Below are 25,686 nucleotides of genomic sequence, written 5' to 3' on the forward strand. Positions count from 1 at the left end.
AAGAAAGCAGTACAATTCACATACATTGAATACCAGTGATTGATGTAACATAAAATAAAGCTGGCCTGAAAGATAATAATTACTTTTGTAATGTCTATATCTAGAGAAGCATGTATGCTGTCTTTAGCATATTTTGATATGCAATCATGGATGGGTTAGGCGATATGTAATCTATAGGTTTTATCAAATTAAAAATAGATATCAACAGGCTTATTGAAACAGAAAATGAAATTTTTCATTATTGCTATCCTGTAAATACGTTGTCACTATTTCCAAAATACAATATCTCTGCAAAGTAACACTGCATGTTCAAAAATAAATATTATGAGCTTTGATACTATTTCAGTGTCTATAGTGTTGGTTAATGATTAATGGCTCTTCATACTACTGCATTCTAGTCTAGAAATAAGATTTCAACCTTAAACACTTTATTTTGGAAAGATTAAGAACAAAATACAATTTTTAAAAAATAGACATCTTTTGTTAAGGAAAAGAAACTGTCAAAAAAGAATATCATCTGAAATTCACCCTTGCATATCAAGATGTACCTTTCTACAGATGTTTAAGTTGCATTGCTATCTATACCTGTGAAGGATAACTGAACTTGTATGAATGTGTGACAGATGTAGTGTGGACTAACAATAGTCCACCTTCTCTCCCACATTTTTCCAGCCTGTGATTAATTCTAGTCAATGGGATGTGAGTGGGAATCAAGAATAGAAGGGCCAGTGCATAACATCCTTTTGTCTCTTGCCCTGCTTTGGTGATTAGTAACATTCTAGATACTGAGCTGCTGAGCATCTATGTATGGCAGAGTCCTCACCCCACTAGGACCCGTACTGGACACATACTGTGGGAGATAAACCTTGGTTGTGTTAAGTCACTGAAAACTCAAGTGTTTATTTGTTAATAACCTAGTTGTGATATTGTGATTTATAATAAGAAAACCATATTTGGTCATTGTCCCAATTACTGGCACAGAGCTCCTAGAACCCTTGGAATTTCCTAAGTGATAAGAGCAATAAAGGTGAAAGGAGTGCTTTTTGTTATTCATAAGAAGTACCTTTCAACTACACCAGAGTTGACTTAATGAGGTTACTTTTGGAAAGTCCCAAAGGATGAGGCTGGTTGCCAGGGAACCAACAAAATAATCAGAGGGTTGGAACTTTCAGTCCCACCAGCCCCCAGACCTCCTGGGAAGGGAGAGGGGCTAGAGACTGAGTTCAATCTCCAATGGCCAAAGATTTAATCAATCACGCCTATGTAATGAAGCCTCCATAAAAACCCAAAAGGACTGGTACAGAGAGCTTCCGGTAAACACATGGAGGTGCTGGGAGAGTGGTGCACCCAGAGAGGGCTCGGAAGCTCCGTGCACCTTCCCACATACTTTGCCTTATGCATCTCTCCATTTGACTCTTCCTGAGTTATGTCCTTTGTAATAAACCAGTAATCCAGAAAGTAAAATGTTTTCCTGAGTTCTGTTAGCCACTCTAGCAAATTAACTGAATCTGAGGAGGGGGTTGTGGGAACCTCCAAATTATAGCCTGGGATTATGATTGGCACTTGAAGTTGGGGCAATCTTGTGGGACTGAGCCCTTAACCTGGAGGATCTGATGCTTTTTCCAGGTAGATAGTGTCTACCTGGAATTGAGTAAAATTGTAGAATACCCAGGCTGGTGTCCAGAGAATCTGAGAATTGTTTGGTGTGGGAAAAACTACCTCACATCTGGTGTGAGAAGCATTATGGTAGTAGTGTGAGAGTAAAAGAGACACCTAAGAATGTTTTCCATTACACTAGTCTATTCTGACTAACACTGAAATTGATGACAGGAGTACGGTGTTACTATTATAAACACAGGATCATACCTTAGTAGTTGAGCAGCAGGCAGCAGGGAAACTAATATCAAAGGTTGGAAGGGTGATCCAGGTTATAGAGCAGCAAGACATTTCATGACACTGTCACCTACAATAACTTGGAAGGCACAGCACTTGCATAATGAACTTGAGCTCTAGAACAGGGGTTGGCAAATTAATGCCTGCCTGTTTTTGTGAAGAAAGTTTTATCGGAACACAGTCACACTCATTCATTACCTACTGTCTATGGCTGCTTTTGTGTTACTATGATAAAGTTGAGAAGCTGTAACAGAGACTGTATCTTATCATCTGCAAAACCTAAGATATATACTATCTGGCCTTGCCTTTACAGAAAAAGTCTGCTGACCCCTGCTCTAGAAGGAGATTGAAAAGCAAAACCTTAGTAGTGGGTATAGGTGGCTATTCGCTACAAATCAAAGAACTGGCCACTTCACAAGAAGAAATAAAAGGGAACAGAGAATCTAGAATTTCAAGGCCTTGCCATTCTGGGAAAGCTAAATGCTACTAGACCTTTCAAAAAGAAAAAAAGAAAAAAAGAAGAAATGGCGGGTTGCTCAGCAAATATCTCCACCTCCTAACCCAATATACTTCTTCACCTTATTGATGGGCCTACAACCAATTCTGGCCAATGGAATGTGAGGAAATGTGATGTTCATCAAATCTGAAGAGAAGTTTTAGATGTGCCTGATTGATTTAGCTTGGCTCTTGCCCTTCTTTCACCATGAGAAAAGGATGTGCCCCAGGGAGGCACTCCTTCAGCCTGGATGCTGAAACCTGGACATGAAACAAACCCTGAACCTGATCCCATGATCTGGAGCAGTGCCACAAAGCCAACCTGCAGATCCCTGAGCAAGCAATAAATGTTGTTTTAAGCCACTGATATCTTGAATTTGTTTCTAATGCACCATTTTCACATAACAATTCTGAAAGCCTTTGATGGAAGAAGACCTGAAAAATCTTTCAATTGATGAAAATACCTCAGACTTGCCAACAGAGGCCTGAAAACATAAAGGTAGACATTAAGTCCAAGAATATACAGCCAGTGAGCTACCAGATGTGCTTTGAAAAGAACTGTAATTAAAAAGATAAGAAGTCTCCTGAGTTTCTAAGAGAGATGTACCATTTAAAAAAAACAACTCCTTAAGCCTGTGACTGTTCTAGCCTTAAAACAATGGTTCTCAAATCAGGGCAATTTTGTTCCCAGGGGATATTTGGCAATGTCTAAAGACATTTTTGGTTGTCACAGTTGGGGAGTACTACTGGCATCTCGTGGGTAAAGGCCAGGAATGCTGCTAAACTTTCTACAATGTACAGGACAGCCCCTCAAAAGAAAGAACTATTCATCCAAAATGTCAATAGTGTCCAGGTTAAAGACTGTCTTAAAGTGACACTTGGGCCTCCAATCTTTAACAGATAGGAGCCTGTGAAACACGGGCAGCCCCCAATGAGAACACACTTTCCAATACCCACTTCAGATATACTCAAGAAGGCTAGCAGAAAAGACTCTCCACAGGGTGGAGCCAGGTACCGCAGAGAAGAGTGGACAGAGTGCTCCTTGCAGAGATCAGATTCAGGGTCTAATCAAGGAGTAGTATTCCCCACCACAAGGGCAAAAGGACGCTAACAATGTCTACACAACAGAATTCCAAATTACAAATAAATAACGACTGCATTTTTCAATTTCCCAAATGGGATTGTTTATTGTAGTTACCCTGACCCTGTTTGACCACCATATCTAGAGAATGGGGGGAGGGGGAGGAGATGCAAGTGACCAGATAATTTGTTCATTTTAGTTCTAATATTTCTGGACCAAAAGGATAAATATCTGGATTAATGTAGAGATTACTATGTATCACTTAGCACTAAATGCCTTGATAGGCTAGGACTCTGGGTTATCTTCCCTAAGGAGGGGGTGACTAGGTACTAGGTGTGGAATAAAGGAAGCAATGGAATGCTTGATAAGCAGAGCAGAATGGCACAGACCATTCTGAAGTCTGCCTCCCCCCATTTCCCAGTTCCCTTACAATGAGGCAGGTCCTTATGACTAGTTCTGCCCATGGCCTTAGACCCAGTACATTCCACCTGGCTTTTTCTTCCCCTGACACAGGGACCAGCAACTATTTAGATGCTGGAGCTTTATACAGCTTAGCTTGGATCTCTGAGCAAATATGTGGAACTCCATCCCCCACCCTGACTTGTACTGAACCCCTAAAGGATGAAAGCTCAGGTTATTTTATCAAGCAAGTAATCTCAGACAAGCAGAGAGGGTAGGTAAGGGTAAGGGGAATTCAGGAGTAGAGCACAGAGGTGAGTATCAATTGTGGCCTCAAGACCAGCTGCAGAAATGGGTGCTATGGTTTATCCCATTAAACTTCTTGTAACTTGCTCAAGGAACAGACATCAAATAAAATCCTGGAAAAACAGTTTCCAGACCTTACCGTATGAAAGAAGTAGGAACAAATGGCACCAGGGGTGGCCTACGGTGGGTGCTGTGATACCTGCTCTGAGCCTGGGTTCAGGACTTAGGCACTCATTCTTCCAGCTTCTAGCAGTGTTTACTACTGACAGTTTTTAGCAAATCTCTCTCCAGGAACTGCCCTCAGCCACAGAGAGCCACTTTTTCCAAAGTCTGCTCTCCAAGACCAAGGTCTGCTTGAGTCACCAGTTGAGGCCTCTAGAGTGACTGCATCCCATTTCTCCCTATGTCTATTTTTTACTTCTTTTACTCCCCACAGATGTTGACCCTGAGGGGACTCCCCATTAAACTTCTTACATGTCAATATATCTCCATCCTTGAGTTTGTTTCCCAAACAGCCTGATCTAAGATAAAGGCATATTTTTCATCATAGGTAACAGACCCCAATATGTCTCTAATTAGCTCAAATTTATTGTGTAAATTCTCTATAGTTGTACTATATTTTAAACACTTTATCTGTCTATACGAATGGAGTATGTTAGAACATCCCAATAACTATCATTGCGTTCGTGCAGTTCTTCTATTTTCTACAGTTTAAACTTGGCAGACTGCAACACTACTCCACGTATAAAGTTCTTGACAGTTATTTATCCGAATAAGTGTATTATACCCTTTATCGTTATAAAATGATGGTTTATAACAGTATTCAACTTCACCTCATTAAATAGAGATACCCTTGTTTTCACATTTGTATTCTCCCAGTACATCTTTGCCAAAACCTTTGCTGTCAGCCTTTGGGAGTTAGCTACAACTGTCTGTGTTATAGAAACATATACATGTTGGTGGTGGGTTTGTGTGTAGGTCAAAATCTGACCTTTTAATGAAGAGGTAATCGCATCTACAAATTATGTTATATATTGGTCTTCTGTAATTTAATGTTTCCTTTTTATGCTTCTTACTGTTTCTTTTGTTTTCAACCTTCTGTCATTTGATCTATGTGTCTGTTTTACCCACCTGCTACCCTCATTAATTTGAAAATTTTCTATTTGGAAGATGTTACTTTACTATAATCAAATTAACTTCCATGGTTGCAGATTACTTTCCTGATCCATAGGACAAAGTTAACAAACAAAAACAAAACCCAGAAGTCTAACTCACTTGCTTGTAACAATATATGAGCATGGGATGAGGAGGATAATGTACTCGCCCATCTAAAGAGATTTCTCTTATGTTGCTTAAAGATGGCATTTACATATAATATTATAGCAGTTTTATATGGAATATACAAATCAATTCAATTAGAATGATAACTAAAGAGAAGCCTGAATATCTCAGATACATAATTAGTTTAAAATAGTTAACTTAAGCACAAACTATGTATTTATTTCCTTTTATGAGTTAGGCTATTTGATACAAGGTAGCATAGAATGAAGATATAATTCCACTGAATTAAATAATTTTTCAAGAAATTCCTTTCAAATTAGATGCAACACTTTTAAAGAATAAGCTAGAATTAAAACTAAAATACAAAAACATAGGCCCACACAAAAACTTGCACACAAATGTTCATGTCAGCATTACTCATGATAGACAATGGTAATAATCCCTTAAGTGACAGTCCCTTAAGTGATGAATGGATAAACAAAATGTGGTAGATCCATATAGTGAAATGTTATTTGGCAATAAAAGGAAATTAAATAGTGATACGTGATATGTATGTGGATGAATCTTGAAAACATTATGATAGGTAAGAGAAGCCAGCCACAAAAGACCACATATTACATAATTCTATTTATATGAAATGTCCAGAATAGGCAAATATATGGAGACAGAAAGTAGATTAGTGGTTGTCAGGGCTGAGGTTGAAGGGGTCAGGGAAGAATGGAAATTGAAGGCTAACAGTACAGGATTTCTTCAAGGGGGACAAATATGTTCTAAAATTAGATTGTGGTCATGGTTATACAACCTTTGAATATAATAAATAACCCTGAATTGTACACTTTAAATGGGTAAATTGTATGGTATGTGAATTATATGGCAATAAAGTAGTTAAAAAACAGAGTACAAAAATATAAAATATTTCAGAATATGTAAGAAACACAACACTGGTGAATACTTAATTGTATATAATTGGTAATGATAGCAGGATATTTTATATACTGCTTCATTTAAGAACAAAAATAACCTTATATTAATCTATATAAATCAGTGAAATACATCACCACAAGAATATGATGAAAGGCAGTGATGTCAGCAAAAATGGCAAAGAAGTAGATAGCTCCACAGAAGATCAGAATAAACTTTTTCAGAAATGTGAAAATAGTCAAAGGTTTACAACAACCAAGTGAACACAGAATCGAGAAAAAAACAACTTAAAAACAATAGAAAATATTTATGGGTGGTGTTTTTATTAGCCCTTGCCCTACCCATCTCCCTGGCTGGCTGGGTGGGTGGGGGTTCTTGAAGAAAGCAGCCTGCATTCTTAGTACTGGACCCTGGTCCAGGGCTGGACAGACAGCATTTCTTGAAACCACTGCAAGCCAAATAAATAACTTACTCTGTCTGGAACGAAACATCAAAGTTGAGGAAAACAAGACACGGCATACCATCAAGCATACCAACAAACACATAATGGGAATCCCAAAAGGAGAGAAGAGAGAAAAAAGGGCAGAAAGAATACTTGAAAAAATAATGACTGAAAACGGCCAAATTTAATGAAAGACATGAATCTACAAGTTCAAACTGCTCAATGAACTCCAAAAGGATAAAAAGCAAAGAGATCTGCACTGACAATCATTATACTCAAACCACCAAAAGACAGACAATCTTGAGAGCATCAAAAGAGAAGCAACCTGTCAATTACAAGAGATTCTCAATGATATTAACAGATGGTTTCTCAAAAGAAATCATGGAGGCCAAAAGGCAGTGAAATGGCACATATAACGTGCTGAAAGAAAAAAAATGCCAAACAAAAATTCTATATCCAGCAAAAATATCTTTCAAGAGTGAAGGAAAAATTAAGACATTTTGGGATAAATAAAAGCTAAGGGAGTTTGTTCCTAGTATACCTGCCCTAGAAGAAATGCAAAAGGGAATCTTTCAGGTGAAAATAAAGGACACTAGACAGTAACTTGAAGTCATATAAAGAAATAAAGAGTACTGGTAAAGGTAATTATGTAGGTAAATACAAAGGTCAGTATTATTGTATTTTGGGTTTTTAACTCCTATTTTTTTCCCAATATGACTTAAAAGACAAATGCATTAAGCAACTATAAATCTACCTTAACAGGAACCCAGTATATAAATATGTAATTTGTGATAACAGCAACATAAACGGATATGGACAGGTTGTATAGAAGCAGAGTTTTTGTATACTATTGATGCTAATGTGGTAATAATTCAAAACAGATTGTTATAAGCTGAAGATGTTAACTGTAACCCCCAAGGTAGCTTTTAAGAAAATAACTGAAAAATATACAGAAAAGGAAATGAGAAGAGAATTAAACAGTACACTGCAAAAAAAGCAATTGAACACAAAAAAGGCAGGAATGAAGGAATTAAGGAACAAAAGGATATGACATATAGAAAACACATAGCACAATGGCAGAAGTAACTTCTTCCTTATCATTAATTACTTTATATGTAGATGGATTAAACTCTCCAACTAAAATCAGAGAATGGTAGAAAGGATAAAAGAAACATGATTCTACTGTAAGCTATGTAAACAAGAGACTCACTTTAGATTCAAAGGCATAAACAAGTTGAAAGAATGGAAAAAGATACTTCATGCAAATAGAAACCAAAAGAGAGATAGAACAGCTCTATACTAATATCAAACAAAACAGACTGTAAGTCAAAAGTTGTTACAAGAGGCAAAGGAGCAAAATACATATTGATAAAAGGGTCAATACATCAAGAAGATAAAGCAACAGTAAACATATACATACGTAACAACAAAGTCCCGAAACACGTGAATCACAAACTGACATAATTGAAGGGACAAGTAGACAATTCCACAATAACAGTTGAAAACTTCTATAACTTACTTTCATTAATTGACAAAATAACTAAACAAAAGATCAATAAAGAAATAGAGAACGTGAACAACCCTATAAACCAACTAGACATAACAGACATATATAGAATACTCCCTCCAAAAATTCAGAATACATTATCTTTCTAAAGTACACGTGGAACATGCTCCAGGATAGATCATATGTTAGGCCACAGAACAAGTCTCAATAAATTTCAAAAGACTGAAATCATACAAAGTATCTTCCCTGACCACAATGGAATGAAGCTAGAAATCAAGGAAAAGGAAAACAGGAAAATTCACAAATTTGTAGAAATTAATATTCTTAATCTTAATGGGTCAAAGAACAATTCACAGGGAAATTAGAAAATACTTTGAGATGAGTGAAAATGAAAACTGAATATACCAAAATTTAGGTAATGCAGAAAAAACAGAGCTTGGAGGGCAATTTTATAGCTGTTAACACCTATATTAATTAAAAAAAAGAAGAAACATCTCAAATCAATAACCTAACATTCCACCTTAAGAAACTAGAAAGAGCAAACTAATCCCAAAGCAAGATGATGGCAGGAAATAATAAAGCTTAAAGTAGAGATTAACAAAATAGAGAACAGAAAAATAAAGAAAATCAACAAAACCAAAAATTGGTTCTTTAAAAAGATCAACAAAATAGATAAACCTTTACCTAGACTAAGGGAGAAGAAAGAGAGAAGATACAAATAAATAAATTAAAAAATGAAAGTTGGGACATTATCACCAACTTTATAAAACAAAAAGGATTGATAAGAAATACTATGAACAGCTGTATACCAACAAATTAGATAACTCAGATGAAATGGACAACAGATTATTTCCTTCCTAGAGACACACAACATTACCAAAACTGACTCAAGAAACAGAAGAGCTAAACACATCTATAAAAAGTAAAGACAGTAAATCAATAATCAAAATCTTTCAAACAAGAAAAGCTCAGGATCAGATAGCTTTCTGGCAAATTCTACCAATCATTTAAAAAAGAATTAAGACCAATCCTTCTCAAACTCTTCCAAAAAACAGAAGAGGGAGAAACACTTCCTAACTCATTCTAAGGTCAGCATTACCTTGATACCAAATCCAGACAAAAACATCACAAGAAAAGAAAACCACAGGCTAAGATCACATATGAACACAGGTGCAAACAATTCACAACAAAATGCTAGCAAAACAATTCCAATAGCATATCAAAAGGATTGCAGCACCGCGATGAAGAGTGGCCCCCGCTTGCTGCAACTAGAGAAAGCCCTCGCACAGAAACGAAGACCCAACACAGCCATAAATAAATAAATAAATACTTAAAAAAATAATAATAATGACCTTCGATATATGTTAATGACATTAAAATTTCCTTTAAAAAAAAAAAAAAAGGATTGCACACGATGACCAAGTGTGACTTATCCCAGGAATGCAAGGGTAATTCAATACATGAAAATCAACTAGTATAATATACCACATTAATTGAATCAAGGAAAAAACAAATATATGATCATCTCAAATGATGGAGAAATACATTTGACAAAATCCAATATCTTTTCATGACAAAAACACTTAAACCAGGAATAGAAGGTATGTGCCCTATGTAAAGACACGTGTGATATTTGCCCTCAGCTACACGTGATCTCTAGGCCAGTGGAATGTCTGACTGACAGCAGTGTCTTTGTTTGCCTGGGAGTTTCTGTCACAGGACAGTCTAACAACGTGATTTATAACTGGGGCTTTGGGACACATGTCAGTTCCAACCTCTGGAGAAACAGGAGAGTAAAGGTATTAGTGTGAACCTTAGGAAGCGTTGGAGACTAAAAGTCAGCCAGGCAGGCAGTATGCGCCTGAGCAGCAAAAAAAACTTTGGAGTGAACTTTCCTGGCTGGCAATACCCCGCACACATTCTCATACTTTGTGGCTGGGAGGAAAAGGACGAATGACTGAAATCTCCATGACTCTCCCACATTCTGCCCTATGCATCTCCTCCTTTGGTTGGTTCTAATTTGTATCCTTTAGCTGTAATAAAGCTTTTAAGTGTAGTACTTTTTGGAGTTATGTGAATCATTCTAGTGAATTACTGAACCTGGGAGTGGCTGTGGGGACCCCAAATTTGCAGCCAGCTAGTCTGAAGTGAGGGTAGTCTTTTGGAGTCTGTACCCTCTAACTGCAAAATGTGATTAACTCCAATGCAGAAGGAAACTTACTCAGACACATAAAGAGTGAAATCCCACAGGTAATATCACACTTAATGGTGAAAACTGAAAGTCTTTCCCCTAAGATAAACAATAAAACAAGATGCCCACTTTTGTCACTTCTATTCAACATTTTACTAGAAGTTCTAGCCAGAGCAACTAGACAAAAAAAGAAACATAAGGTACCCAAATTGGAAAGGAAGAAATAAAACTACTGAGCAGATGATGTGATCTTATATATAGCAAACTGTAGGAAAAAAAACCCTATTAGAATAAACTGAGCAAAGATGCAGGATATAAGACTAACACACAAAAATCAGTTGTGTTTCTTATACACTAGCAATGAACCATCTGAAAGAGAAATTAAGAAAACAATTCCATTTATAATAGCTTCCAAAAGAATAAAATACCTAGGAAAAGGTTTTAACTAAGGACGTTAATTAAAACTACACTGAAAACTATAAAACATAAAAGAAGATCTGTCATAGACTGCACTGTGTTCTTCCCTACCCAAATGCAAACATTGAAGCCCTAACCCCTAATGTGACTGTATTTGGAGATCAGGCCCTTATGGAGGTAATTAAGGTTAAATGAAGTCATGAGGGTGGGACCCCAATATAAAAGAACTGATGTCCTTATAGAAAAGAAAGAGACACCAGAGTTTGCTCTCTCTTCCTGCATGCACAGAGGAAAGGGCATGTGAGGACACAGCAAGAAGGCAGCTATCTTCAAGCCAGGAAGAGAGATCTCACCAGAAACTGAATTTATTCGCACCTTGGTCCTGGACTTCTAACCTCCAAAACTGTGAGAAAATGCATTTCTGTTTTTTAAGCTACCCAGTCTGTGGTATTTTGTTATGGTACCCCAAACAGACTAATACAACCTAAATAAATGGAAAGACATCCTGTGTTCATGAATCTGAATACTAAATATAGTTAAGATGGCAAAACTACCCAAGCAATGTACAGAGTCAATGAAATCCTTATTAAAATTCTAACAGCCTTTTCTGCAGAAATGGAAGAGCTGATACTCAAATTCATGTGGAACCACAAGGGGCCCTGAATAGTCAAAATGATATTGAGAAAGAATAAAGTTGGTAGACTCACACTTTCCCATTTCAAAATTTTCTACAAAGCTACAGTGATCAAAATAATGTGGTACTGATATAAGCACAGACACAAAGACCAATGGAATAGAGAACTACGAGTCCAAAAATAAAACCATAAGTCTAGCCAACTGAATTTCAATAAGGGTGCCAAGACCATTCAATTAGAAAACAATAGTCTTTTTAATAAATGATGCTGGGATAACTGGATTTCCACAAGCGAAAGAATGAAGTTGGCACCTTATCTCATACCATATACAAAAATTAACTCAAAATGGGTCAAAAACCTAAATGTAAGAGCCAAAACTATAAAACTCTTGATGGAACACTAAGGGTGAATCTTAATGACCTCAGATTTCACAATGGAGTCTTACATATGACACTAAAAGGACAAGCAACCAAAGAAAAAATAAACTGATTTTCATGAAAAGTAAAAACATCTGCATATCAAAAGAGATCAAGGAAGTGAAAAAAAACAACATACAAATTAGGAGAAAATACTTACAAATTACTTATCTGATAAGGGTCTAGTATTCAGAATATATAAAGAACTCTAATAACTCAACAACAAAGATAAACAACTCAATTAAAAAATGGGCAGAGCTTGAATAGACATTTCTCCCAAGAAGATATATAAACGTCCAACAAACATGAAAAGATGCTCAATGTCATTAGAGAAATGCAAGTCAAAACCACAATGAGATGCCACTTCATACTCACTAGGATGGCTAGAATGAAAAAGTCATTAAGTATTAGCAAAGATTTGGGGAAGATGGAACTTTCGTGCACCGTTGCTGGGAATGTAAAATGGTGTAGCCACTGTGGAAAACAGTTTGTTCGTTCCTCAGAAAGTTAAATATGACCCAGCAATTCAACTTCAAGGTAGATACCCAAAAGAACTGAAAACAGGAACTCAAACAAATACCTGTACCTTAATGTTCATAACAGCACTATCCACAAAAGCTAAAAGGTGGAAATAACCCAAATGTCCATGAATGGATGAATGGATAAACAAAATGTGGTAAATACATACAACAGAATATTAATCGGTCATAAAAAGGAATGAACTACTGATATATGCTTCAATATGGGTGAACTTGAAAACACTATGCTAAGTTAAAGAAACCAGACACAAAAGGTCATATATTGTATGATTCCACCTGTAGGAAACATCCAGAAGAGGTATATCCATGGACACAGAAAGCAGACTGGTATATGCCAGGTGTTGGGGTGAGAGGGGAATGGGGAGCTACTGCCTAATGGGTAGGCGGTTTTCTTTTGGGGCAATGAATATATTTTGAAATTTGGTATCGGTAGTGGTTGCACAATGTTGTGAATGCACTAAATATCACTGAATTGTACACTTTAAGATGGTTAATTTTATGTTACATGAATTATACCTCTATGATTAGAAAAAGAATATGATAGTTTTTTCTACTAACCCGATGAATAATTCCAGCAGAGTGAAGGTGCTTGATTCCACACAGCATCTGATAGAGAAGGTAGGACATTCTTTCATGATCTAGTTCCATCTGAATCACTTGACAAAGATTTGCATCCATGAGCTCCATGACTATGTAACTTCACGGGTGAAAAAATATGACAGCTAAAGTACACAGTAACAATCGAAGAACAATGTATTAACAAAATATTAATTATCACACTTACACATCTTGAAATTCTTCTAGGGATTTCTGTGGTGTAAAAACATTCAAAAGGCCAATTATCTGTGGCAAAAGCAGAGAAACAGGAAAATTAGAAATTCCTTAATATTTTCATTTGGGAACTGCAAATACATGGATTAAAATAAAGCCACCTTCAGTGTAAAATTTTTCAAGTCTTATGTTCTAAGTTTAAGTAATCCCTTTTATTTTATATATTAAAACTTTACGGCCAGGGGGTGGGGGCAGGGAGGGAAGCAGAGCACAGAGGATCTTAAGGGCAGTGACAATACTCTGAACGATACTATAATGGTAGATATATGTCATTGTACATTTACCCAAACCCATAGAATGTACAACACCAAGAGTGAACCCTAATGTAAACTATAGACTTTGGGTGATAAGGAGGTGTCAATGTAGGTTCACTGATTATAACAAATGCACCACTCTGGTGGGGGATGTTAATAATAAGGAAAGCTGTGCATGTGCAGGGGCAGGGGGTATATGGGAAATCTCTGTACCTTTCTCTCAATCTTGCTGTGAACCTAAAACTGCTCTAAAAAAACAGCCTTCACACACACACAATATCAACAGAAGAGCTCCACAAAATCCATTCCATTTATGAACATTCAATTATCAAGAACCTACATTATACAATCCTCTACATAATTTGTAAGCAAATCTTAAATACCTTCTGCCAGCTCTTATCCAACTCAATATTTCTATATAATCTCAGCCCTTCTGCCCCCTGGTTTTTCATAATACTGCACTTTCCCAGTTTTCCTCATTTCCAGTCTATTCCACTGGTTTATCCATAGGCATGCTCTCTTTCCCACTATTTTGTTTTAATCCTCCTCCTTTATCTGTACCCTTTTCCTGGGTGATACTATGTATGTCTTTTTCTCCAAACACCTCTATGTGGATAATTTCCAAATACTCATTAGAAGTCCTTGCTTAGTTTACGAGTCTCAGATTTTCACAGCTACCTCACATGAGGTCTCACAAAATAATATAAAATTGAACTCATTATCCTTCCAACCCAAACCCCTTACTTTTCCAGAGTGTCTTGTTTTACAATAGAAAGCTGAGAGTGATTTTTGACTTTTTTCAATATTTGTACCATAATAAACATTTAAAAGAATGCCATCCATTCTTTGTTAGTCTGAATTTCAACCTCTTCTTTTCACTCCCTGTGCCACTATTTATACTGAGGATTCTAACATCTCATTTAGACTGTTCATGCCATAGTAACTTCTAACACTTGGTTCCCTAACAACGGTTTTCTGCAAATCCAGCTACCATTTTACTGCTTATAATATATGGTAATGAAAAGACCTGATCATATTACTCACCTTCTCAAAAACCTAATGCCACCAAAAAAAGAAAAGCCAAAACTCCCTTGCAGTACATTCAAAGCCCTCCATAACAGGATATCAACCCACTTCTTCTCTTGCTAAGCTCTCTATTAAACTTGACACTTGAACAAGAATATTGTTTTCAAAAAACTGTCAAGGCCTTTAAACATACTATTCCCTATGTTGGTCATTTACCTACGAAACTACTAAAAAAACCTTCAAGATAGGCCTCTTTTGTAGGGTCTGACAACCCCTAGTCCTTGACAGACCTGAATATTCTACTTTGTCCCCACAATATCTTATATGTTATTATGGCATTTAACACACCGTAGTATAGTCTCCCTTTCACAACAGCCTCTTATTCCCCTTTACAATTCCAGCATTCAGGAAAACACCTCACACATATTTTTGAAATGTCTGTTGACAATTATACTTAGGAATGGGAATGTTTTTCTAGACATAAACTTCATGAAAGCAGAATCCATGTTACTCATTTAAGCATAAAGCTTTGCTTATAGAAGGCATTCAAATATATGTTCAGTGAATAAATTCAGAAAAGTACTTTTCAGATCAGAGAGGGTAAAACAAATTTGTTTAAGACAGAGGAATAAGTATCTAGTTGTTCTAAACGAATTCATGTCTCCTAACCAGATAAACTGTACACTTGGAGACTTGGAGAATTAGTAAAACCATTCCCATTAATATCTGGGAAATCCCAGAGTAGAAGACAGGTGTTAAAGATGAAAGGCATACAGAGACAGAAAGGAGTTTAGCAGTTGCTTAGAACTAAGGAATATGGAAGATGGGGGAATGAGAGCTAAAGGAATGGCGTCTCTTTTTGAGGTGATGAAGATGTTCTAGAACTGCCTGTGGTGATAGTCACATATATCAGTGAATATACTAAAAATCACTGAATTAAATGGAATAGTTGTACGATATGTGAATTGTATCGTAAGAAAGCGGTTATATAAAAAAAGATTAAAAGGGACAGTTGTCTTGCTTCTCAAAAAGAGAAATAAAGAAAATTACATCAATCATATACTGGACAAACAAAAGTCAAGGACTGATTAAGTGGGTGGAATATGACTACTTTAAAAGAAGTAAAAATTACTAGGAACACGTAAAAATTCACTGGGAAACTTTATACTTCTGTGACTAAAAACAACAACAGCAATAGTAACAACAAAGAACAGCAGCAGATCAGAGAAATGCAACCAGATATAATATATGAAGATTTCAAAAAGGCATTTTTGAAAATGTCACTAATAACAATTGGGAGATATGGGCAATTTTTATAGTTAGAGATGTAATTTTTGCAGGTTGCTAATGAACTAATCCAACTATTATGAAGGCATCCTGAGCAAAACTGGTAAGTGAAGACAACAAGTGAAAAATCAGAACAAAGAAGAAAGCAATCCCCAACAGTCTAGTAGGAGGAGCCAGATTTCACATATGAAACTGAATAGGGAGATACAGAAAGTACTATACTAAAGAATGGGAAAGACCTATTAGCTGGTCTATGACAAAGAATAACTTGCTTATTAGATAATGTGAGTCAAATGGTGACCAGATTTCCAAACAGGATTACAATGTCCACAGTTAAGAGATGACAAGTCTCAGCTCCTCTCAGAGGATTCAATCAGACATGCAGTACTGTGTACCAGGTGACATACCCAAGTGCATTTGGAGATAAGTGACCAAGTTGAAAAGGAAACCCAAAACCATCTATGAAAAGAGTGGAAAATGCACAATATGAATGTACTTAGCACTACTGAATTGTACATTTAAAAATGGTTAAGATAGTAAGTTTTATTGTTCTTATATTTTACCTCAATTAAAAAAAAAAAAAGAAGGGAATGGGAAAAACCAGAGATGTTTAGACCAATGAAGAGATGATTTGCACAAAAAGGCAAGACATTACAAAAGCATCCATCCATCAGGGAGTGGAAAAATTCCATTACCATTCCTCTTTTCCCTATCTTTATTCACATTCATTCACTGAACAAGTTATGTTTTGAGCACCTATTCCGTGCAAGCACTCTTCTAGGTGCCAAGGGTATTACCTGGATGAATCTGTGCCACCTCCACTAAAGGGTTAATCATGTGAAACAAGCTTTCCATGCCCTCCATTTAGTTGACAGAACCATCTTTCTTTGCAGTCACCCAGGCTCAGGAGGTAGGTGTCACTGGCCGTCTCTCCCCAATGCAAAACCAAGGTAATGCCACCACGACATTGCCACGAAACAGGCTCCAAGGGGTACGAGCAGTTCTATTCCAGGGCAGGAGGCCACCAGCAAAATCTTGACAAGCAACATACTTGGCTCCCATCTAGAACAAGAATGGCTGACGCAACTTCTTCCCGATCACTGACTGACTGTAATCTTTATCTCTATGCCTTTTTTTTTTTTCTGGTTAATAAAATAAGTTTATTTATATATACATGGTAGCTGAATTCTGTGGATAAGGAAAAATAAGTCATACATCTCACATATGTATATATAACATATGTATCTCTGATTACATATATTATATATAAATTTTACTTTTCAAACAGATTTCTTTCTCTATATACACACACACATTGATATTTTAAATGTAATCGCCGACAGAAATATTATGATAACATTACTTAACATGAGTTTGGTGATTGTCTCTATGACTCTTTTTAAATACTATTCTTCCTCTCTGGGAGGCTCCCTTCCTTCAATAACCCAGTTTTTACTCCATCTTTAAGAAATAGTCTAGGTCCACCCTTCCCCAAAGCTGTCCCGTTTCATTAAAGCTCACAACAATCTTCTTTCTCCTTAAATCTCAACACTTACTTTCCATCTGCCATAATTTTTTTTTGAATTTTAATTTTTTTATACAGCAGGTTCTTGTTAGTTATCCATTTTATACATATTAGTGTATACATGTCAATTCCAATCTCCCAATTCAACACACCCACCCTGCCACTTTCCACCCTTGTTGTCCATACGTTTGTTCTCTACATCTGTGTCTCTATTTCTGTCATGCAAACCGGTTCATCTGTACCATTTTTCTAGGTTCCACATATATGCATTAATATACGATATTTGTTTTTCTCTTTCTGACTTACTTCACTCTGTATGACAATCTCTAGAGCGAACCACGTCTCTACAAATGACCAAATTTCGTTCCCTTTTATGGCTGAGTAATATTCCATTGTATATATGTACCACAACTTCTTTATCCACTCGTCTGTTGATGGGCATTTAGGTTGCTTCCATGACCGGGCTATTGTAAATAGTGCTGCAATGAACTTTGGGGTGCATGTGTCTTTTTGAATTATGGTTTTCTCTGGCTATATGCCCAGTAGTGGGATTATTGGGTCATATGGTAATTCTACTTTTAGTTTTTTAAGGAACCTCCATACTGTTCTCCATAGTGGCTGTATAAATTTACATTCCCGCCAACAGTGCAAGAGGGTTCCCTTTTCTCCACACCCTCTCCAGCATTTGTTGTTTGTAGATTTTCTGATGTGAGGTGATACCTCATTGTAGTTTTGATTTGCATTTCTCTAATAATTAGTGATGTTGAACAGCTTTTCATGTGCTTCTTGGCCATCTGTATGTCTTCTTTGGAGAAATCTCTATTTAGGTCTTCTGCCCATTTTTGGATTGGGTTGTTTGTTTTTTTAATATTGAGCTGCATGAGCTGTTTATACTTTGTCTGTTAATTTGTTTGCAAATATTTTCTCCCATTCTGAGGGTTGTCTTTTCGTCTTGTTTGTAGTCTCCTTTGCTTTGCAGAACTTTTTAAGTTTCATTAGGTCCCATTTGTTTATTTTTGTTTTCATTTCCATTATTCTAGGAGGTGGATCAAAAATGATCTTGCTGTGATTTATGTCAAAGAGTGTTCTTCCTATGTTTTCCTCTAAGAGTTTTATAGTGTCCAGTCTTACATTTAGGTCTCTAATCCATTTTAAGTTTATTTCTGTGTATGGTGTTAGGGAGTGTTCTAATTTCATTCTTTTACATGTAACTGTCCAGTTTTCCCAGCACCACTTATTGAAGAGACTGTCTTTTCTCCATTGTATATCCTTGCCTCCTTTGTCATAGATTAGTTGACCATAGGTGTGTGGGTTTATCTCTGGGCTTTCTAACCTGTTCCATTGATCTATATTTCTGTTTTTGTGCCAGTACCACCTTGTCTTGATTACTGTAGCTTTGTAGTATAGTCTGAAGTCAGGGAGTCTGATTCCTCCAGTTTCGTTTTTTTTTCCCTCAAGACTGCTCTGGCTGTTCAGAGTCTTTTGTGTCTCCATACACATTTTAAGATTTTTTGTTCTAGTTCTGTAAAAAATGCCATCGGTAATTTGATAAGGATTGCACTGAATCTATAGATTGCTTTGGGTAGAACAGTCATTTTCACAATACTAATTCTTCCAATCCAAGAACATGGTATATCTCTCCATCTGTTGGTATCATCTTGAATTTCTTTCATCAGTGTCTTACACTTTTCTGCACACAGGTTTTTTGTCTCCTTAGGTAGGTTTATTCCTAGGTATTTTATTCTTTTTGTTGCAATGGTAAATGGGAGTGTTTCCTTAATTTCTCTTCCAGATTTTATATCATTAGTGTATAGGAATGCAAGAGATTTCTGTGCATTAATTTTATATCCTGCTACTCTACTAGATTCATTGATTAGCTCCAGTAGTTTTCTGGTGGCATCTTTAGGATTATCTATGTATAGTATCATGTCATCTGCAAACAGTGACAGTTTTACTTCTTCTGTTCCAATTTGTATTCCTTTTATTTCTTTTTCTTCTCTGATTGCCATGGCTAGGACTTCCAAAACCATGGTGAATAATAGAGGTGAGAGTGGACATCCTTGTCTTGTTCCTGATCTTAGAGGAAATACTTTCAGTTTTTCACCATTGAGAATGATGCTTGCTGTGGGTTTGTAATATATGGCCTTTATTATGTTGAGGAAGGTTCCCTCTATGCCCACGTTTTGGAGAGTTTTTTTCATAAATGGGTGTTGAATATTGTCAAAAGCTTTTTCTGCATCTACTGAGATGATCATATGGTTTTTATTCTTCAATTTGTTAATATGATGTATCACACTGATTGATTTGCATATATTGAAGAATCCTTGCATCCCTGGGATAAATCCCACTTGATCATGGTGTATGATCCTTTTAATGTGTTGTTGTAGTCTGTTTGCTAGTATTTTGTTGAGGATTTTTGCATCTATATTCATCAGTGATATTGGTCTGTAATTTTCTTTTTTTGTAGTATCTTTGTCTGGTTTTGGTATCAGGGTGATGGTGGCCTCATAGAATGAGTTTGGGAGTGCTCCTTCCTCTGAAATTGTTTGGAAGAGTTTGAGAAGGATGGGTGTTAGCTCTTCTCTAAGTGTTTGATAGAATTCACCTGTGAAGCCATGTGGTCCTGGACTTTTGTTTGTTGGAAGATTTTTAATCACAGTTTCAATTTCATTACTTGTGACTGGTCTGTTCATATTTTCTATTTCTTCCTGGTTCAGTCTTGGGAGATTGTACCTTTCTAAGAATTTGTCCATTTCTTCCAGGTTGTCCATTTTATTGGCATAGAGTTGCTTGTAGTAGTCTCTTAGGATGCTTTGTATTTCTGCTGTGTCTACTGTAACTTCTCCTTTTTCATTTCTAATTTTATTGAGTCCTCTCCCTCTTTTTCTTGATGAGTTTGGCTCATGGTTTATCAATTTTATCTTCTCAAGGAACTAGCTTTTAGTTTTATTGATCTTTGCTATTGTTTTCTTTGTTTCTATTTCATTTATTTCTGCTCTGATCTTTATGATTTCTTTCCTTCTACTAACTTTGGGTTTTGTTTGTTCTTGTTTCTCTAGTTCCTTTAGGTGTAAGGTTAGATTGTTTATTTGAGATTTTTCTTGTTTCTTGAGGTAGGCTTGTATCGCTATAAACTTCCCTCTTAGAACTGCTTTTGCTGCATCCCACAGGTTTTGGATCGTCGTGTTTTTGTTGTCATTAGTCTTTAGGTATTTTTTGATTTCCTCTTTGATTTCTTCAGTGATCTCTTGGTTATTTAGTAACATATTGTTTAGCCTCCATGTGTTTGTGTTCTTAACGTTTTTTTCCCTGTAATTGATTTCTAATCTCATAGCATTGTGGTCAGAAAAGATGCTTGATAAAGATTTCAATTTTCTTAAATTTACTGAGGCTTGATTTGTGACCCAGTATGTGATCTATCCTGGAGAATGTTCCGTGGGCACTTAAGAAGAAAGTGTAATCTGCTGTTATTGGATGGAATGTCCTAAAAATATTAATTAAATCTATCTGGTCTATTGTGTCATTTAAAGCTTGTGTTTCCTTATTAATTTTCTGTCTGGATGATCTGTCCATTGGTGTAAGTGAGGTGTTAGGAAGTCCCCCACTATTATTGTGTTACTGTCGATTTCCTCTTTTATAGCGGTTAGCAATTGCCTAATGTATTGAGGTGCTCCTATGTTGGGCACATATGTACTTATAATTGTTATATCTTCTTTTTGGATTGATCCCTTGATCATTACATAGTGTCCTTCCTTGTCTCTTGTAACATTCTTTATTTTAAAGTCTATTTTACCTGATATGAGTATTGCTACTCCAGCTTTCTTTTGATTTCCATTTGCATGGAATATCTTTTTCCATCCCTTCACTTTCAGTCTGTATGTGTCCCTAGGTCTGAAGTGGGTCTCTTGTAGACAGCATATATATGGGTCTTGTTTTTGTATCCATTCAGCGAGCCTGTGTCTTTTGGTTGGAGCATTTAATCCATTCATGTTTAAGGTAATTATTGATATGTATGTTCCTATTACCATTTTCTTAATTGTTATGGGTTTGTTTTTGTAGGTCCTTTTCTTCTCTGTGTTTCCCACTTAGAGAAGTTCCTTTAGCATTTGTTGTAGAGCTGGTTTTGTGGTGGTGAATTCTCTTAGCTTTTACTTGTCTGAAAGCTTTTGATTTCTCCGTTGAATCTGAATGAGATCCTTGCAAGGTAGAGTAATCTTGGTTGTAGGTTCTTCCCTTTCATCACTTTAAATATGTCATGCCACTCCCTTCTGGCTTGTAGAGTTTCTGCTGAGAAATCAGCTGTTAACCTTATGGGAGTTCCTTTGTATGTTATATGTCGTTTTTCCCTTGTTGCTTTCAGTAATTTTTCTTTGTCTTTAATTTTTGCCAATTTGATTACTATGTGTCTCGGCGTGTTTCTCCTTGGGGTTATCCTGCCTGGGACTCTCTGTGCCTCCTGGAGTTGGGTGGCTATTTCCTTTCCCATGTTAGGGAAGTTTTCGACTATAATCTCTTCAAATATTTTCTTGGATCCTTCTTCTCTCTCTTCTTGTTCTGGGACCCCTATAATGTGAATGTTGTTGCGTTTAATATTGTCCCAGAGGTCTCTTAGGCTGTCTTCCTTTCTTTTCATTCTTTTTTCTTTATTCTGTTCCGTGGCAGTCAACCCACCATTCTGTCTTCCAGGTCACTTATCCGTTCTTCTGCCTCAAGTTATTCTGCTACTGATTCCTTCTAGTGTATTTTTTCACTTCAGTTATTGTATTGTTCATCTCTGTTTCTTTGTTCTTTAATTCTTCTAGGTGTTTGTTAAACATTTCTTGCATCTTCTCAATCTTTGCTTCCATTCTTTTTCTGAGGTCCTGGATCACCTTCACTATCATTATTCTGAATTCTTTTTCTGGAAGGTTGCCTATCTCCACTTCATTTAGTTGGTTTTCTGGGGTTTTATCTTGTTCCTTCATCTGGTAAAAAGTCCTCTGCCTTTTCATTTTGTCTATCTTTCTGTGAATGTGGTTCTCCTTCCACAGGCTGCAGAATTGTAGTTCTTGCTTCTGTTGTCTGTTCTCTGGTGGATGAGGCTATCTAAGAGGCTTGTGCAAGTTTCCTGATTGGAGGGACTGGTGGTGGGTAGAGCTGGGTGTTGCTCTGGTGGGCAGAGCTCAGTAAAACTTTAATCCGCTTGTCTGCTGATGGGTGGGGCTGCGTTCTATCTGCCATAATTTGACAATTAAACTTTTACTGCTTTATCACATCTGATATTTAACTCTTTATGTATTTATTTTGTCTTCAAAATAACACTGTAAGCTCCCTCAAAAAGGAGTCTAATCCTCAATTTCCATAAATTTTTTCCCTTGGTGCTAATCTACTAACTCCAATACACAGAGGCTTGCACATAGCTAGCTCTCAAAATGTGGTAAATTGTGTTTTCTGCAATCAGAAAGTATTGAGCTCTTTATAAACTCCTTTGGACAAACACCACAACACATCTCCAGTCAGATGCTTTGGGTTTAGTACTTCATAAAACTGTCCCTTGTACAATGTACTCCTAGTTTATTTCCTCTCATCTTGGAGAAATCATTCCATTAAAATAATCATAAAAGTATCAGTATGCTTAATATAAGTTTTAAAAAGTGTAAAGGGGCGAAAGTCATAGGTTTAAGTCTTTATAATCATTAGAAAATAGAATTAGGAATGTTTTACTAATTCCATTTAAATATTTTTTAAAGTTTCTGGTAAACTGCTTTATCCAGTATTATTAAATAAAGTTCCAATGTCAAAGAATAATGGGAACAATTTCATCTCTGTGCTCAGGCTCCAGTTTTCCGAAATGTCAGCTTAATAGAAAACAAAAAAGCAGAAGATGAGATCAAGCCTAAATAAAGTTCTAAAACATCTACCTCTTTAAAACTCCTTTTGCAAATTAAATGTCAGAAAATTACACAATCTTAATTTCATAAGCTATTTTTCTTCTAATATAATTTAATAAAGTTCAGAAAAATTTATATATCCCTTTAAGCAATGCTTCGATCCAAAAGAACAATTTAAAGCACCCACTATTTTAAAAGATTTTTATATTCATGTATTCATGAACAAATCTTGATTTCATTTATACTTAAGAAATTTTCTAAAATGTTCACTTACATTTTTGTGATTTACACATTTCATAAGAACTAGCTCTCTGTAAGCACGCTTAGCATGAGTTTGATTCTGAAATGGCCGGCTTAGCTTCTTGATTGCAACATTTCTTTCAAGAATGGCATCATAAGCTGCACTGTAATAAGAAATTCAAAAACAACAAAAAGCTTAAAAATCTGCAAAACTGAATTTATGAAACATTCATGTAGATTCCTCACTTTCTCCAAAGATAAATGCATTTGAACCAATTTCCAGCCCTTGATGCTCAACATGTCTCTTCTATACCTATTAGAGCATATTCCAACAGTGTACAGCATTGTTAACTGTTTCTTAAAATGCTAATGGATTAAAAGTGAAAATGGACTGTGAAGAAAGAGACTGCTTGTTCACTGGGTGTCATCCAAGATCCACCTAGCATACAATGGGCACTCAATGCACAAATGTTTAATGAGTATTCAGGTCTAATAGATAGCTTAGAGCCCAAATGAATCCCTCACCCCAAATCTGCACCAAGGAAAGACAGGATAAAGAATACATGTGGTCATAAATTCTACTCAAAACACCTGTTGAAGAATTCTACATAAGTACATCACTTCCTCTTTAGACACAACAAAATGAATACAGAAGAGGAAAGTGCATATAGAGGCATCTAGACGAAAGATTATTTTATAAAAAGTAAACACTTAAAATTTGTTTTGGAGGAGAAATTAAAAATCAAGGTATTTATAAATATAAAGCCAGATTTCAGGACATCAGAAGCTGTTTCATAACTATTAACGAAACATCTATAATTCTGGGAAATATAACACTATACTCATTAACTCTTCATATCTTCCTCTACCATATGACTCTGACCAAATGGCACATTTTGCAAATGACAGGTCAAAGAACGTATAGCACAAGTAAGGTAAAGTGTCTTAAAATTATAGAATATTATGATTAAAAGAGGCTTTTAAAAATCATTTGGATTAATCACTGCCTGATATAGGGCCAGAGAGGTTAAGTAATTTGTCCAAGGTCAGCCAGAAAGTTAAAAGCAAAGCTGAGACTAGAAGACTAAGACATGAGGTTGTGCTTTTCATACTGGACCACCTAACATACTATAAAAGATGAGTTCTGTTTATATAATATTTGGAAAGTCACCACACTACTGATTAAAATTATTCTCTCACCTAACTGGAAACCTGAGTTTGTTCTGTGGCAATCTTACTATATCAAATACAGTGAAGAAATTATGTATTAAGAAATTGGTACTGCATAAAAGGACACATCTATACATTCTATATATACCATTAACTATTGCCTATATACATATAGATACATACACACCAAAACATACATATTATAATCTTTACTTAGAAAATGCTGTTATTTACAGATATGTTCTTCCCAAATTAAAAAAAAAGCAAAACAAAAAACATTAGGGCTCACATAAAATGATTAGAAGTTTTGACTGTTTCAGACAAAGTATTTTATTTTTAACCATTAAATTCATTCCTATTAATTTTTTATCTGCTATATCAAGCTCTAAAAATACAAAAATTCAAGTATTTGATTGAACTATTTTGTATCCAAGTAAATTAGATTTCTAATTATTGATTCTTTTTTTTTAATTAATTAATTTTTGGCTGCATTGCATGTTCGTTCATTGTGGTGCGTGGGCTTCTCATTACGGTGGCTTCTCTTGTTGCGGAGCACAGGCTCTAGGCGCACGGGCTTCAGTAGCTGTGGCTCAAAGGCTCTAGAGCGCAGGCTCAGTAGTTGTGGCTCACGGGCTTAGGTGCTCCGCGGCATGTGGGATCTTCCCAGACCAGGGCTCGAACCCATGTCTCCTGCATTGGCAGACAGATTCTTAACCACTGCGCAACCAGGGAAGCCCATAATTATTGATTCTTAAATCATAAATTAGAAACACCTGGGGACTCAGAGGCCCCAATCCAGACCCAATGAATCTTACCATCTATAACTGGGGCCCAAAATAATGCCTTTAAAAAAAAAATTAAGTTCTTCAATTGATTCTGACAGTAGTACAACAGTGAGTTTAAAAAAAATTTTTATTATTTGTCTATTTCATAGTAATGTTTTGTGAAGGAATAAGCAAA

At 36.1% G+C, this 25,686-nt stretch overlaps 1 protein-coding gene across 4 annotated transcripts in view; it reads right to left on the reverse strand.

Moving 5' to 3' along the window:
* MAPK8 (mitogen-activated protein kinase 8) overlaps positions 1-25,686 on the reverse strand; it is a 114,912-nt gene that overhangs the window by 19,234 nt on the left and 69,992 nt on the right. For 3 of the 4 annotated variants that reach the window (XM_036829733.1, XM_036829731.1, XM_036829732.1), the window contains exons 3-5: positions 23,591-23,720; positions 13,308-13,366; positions 13,082-13,220 (exon numbers count right to left, since the gene is read on the reverse strand). In XM_036829733.1, the coding sequence (XP_036685628.1) occupies positions 13,082-13,220; positions 13,308-13,366; positions 23,591-23,720 (328 nt within the window). Of the gene's footprint in view, positions 1-13,081; positions 13,221-13,307; positions 13,367-16,718; positions 17,086-23,590; positions 23,721-25,686 lie in introns of those variants that run through there. The other variant, XM_036829734.1, reaches the window with a different exon arrangement.

Source organism: Balaenoptera musculus, chromosome 16 (assembly GCF_009873245.2).
Source record: "Balaenoptera musculus isolate JJ_BM4_2016_0621 chromosome 16, mBalMus1.pri.v3, whole genome shotgun sequence".
Lineage (NCBI taxonomy): Eukaryota > Metazoa > Chordata > Mammalia > Artiodactyla > Balaenopteridae > Balaenoptera > Balaenoptera musculus.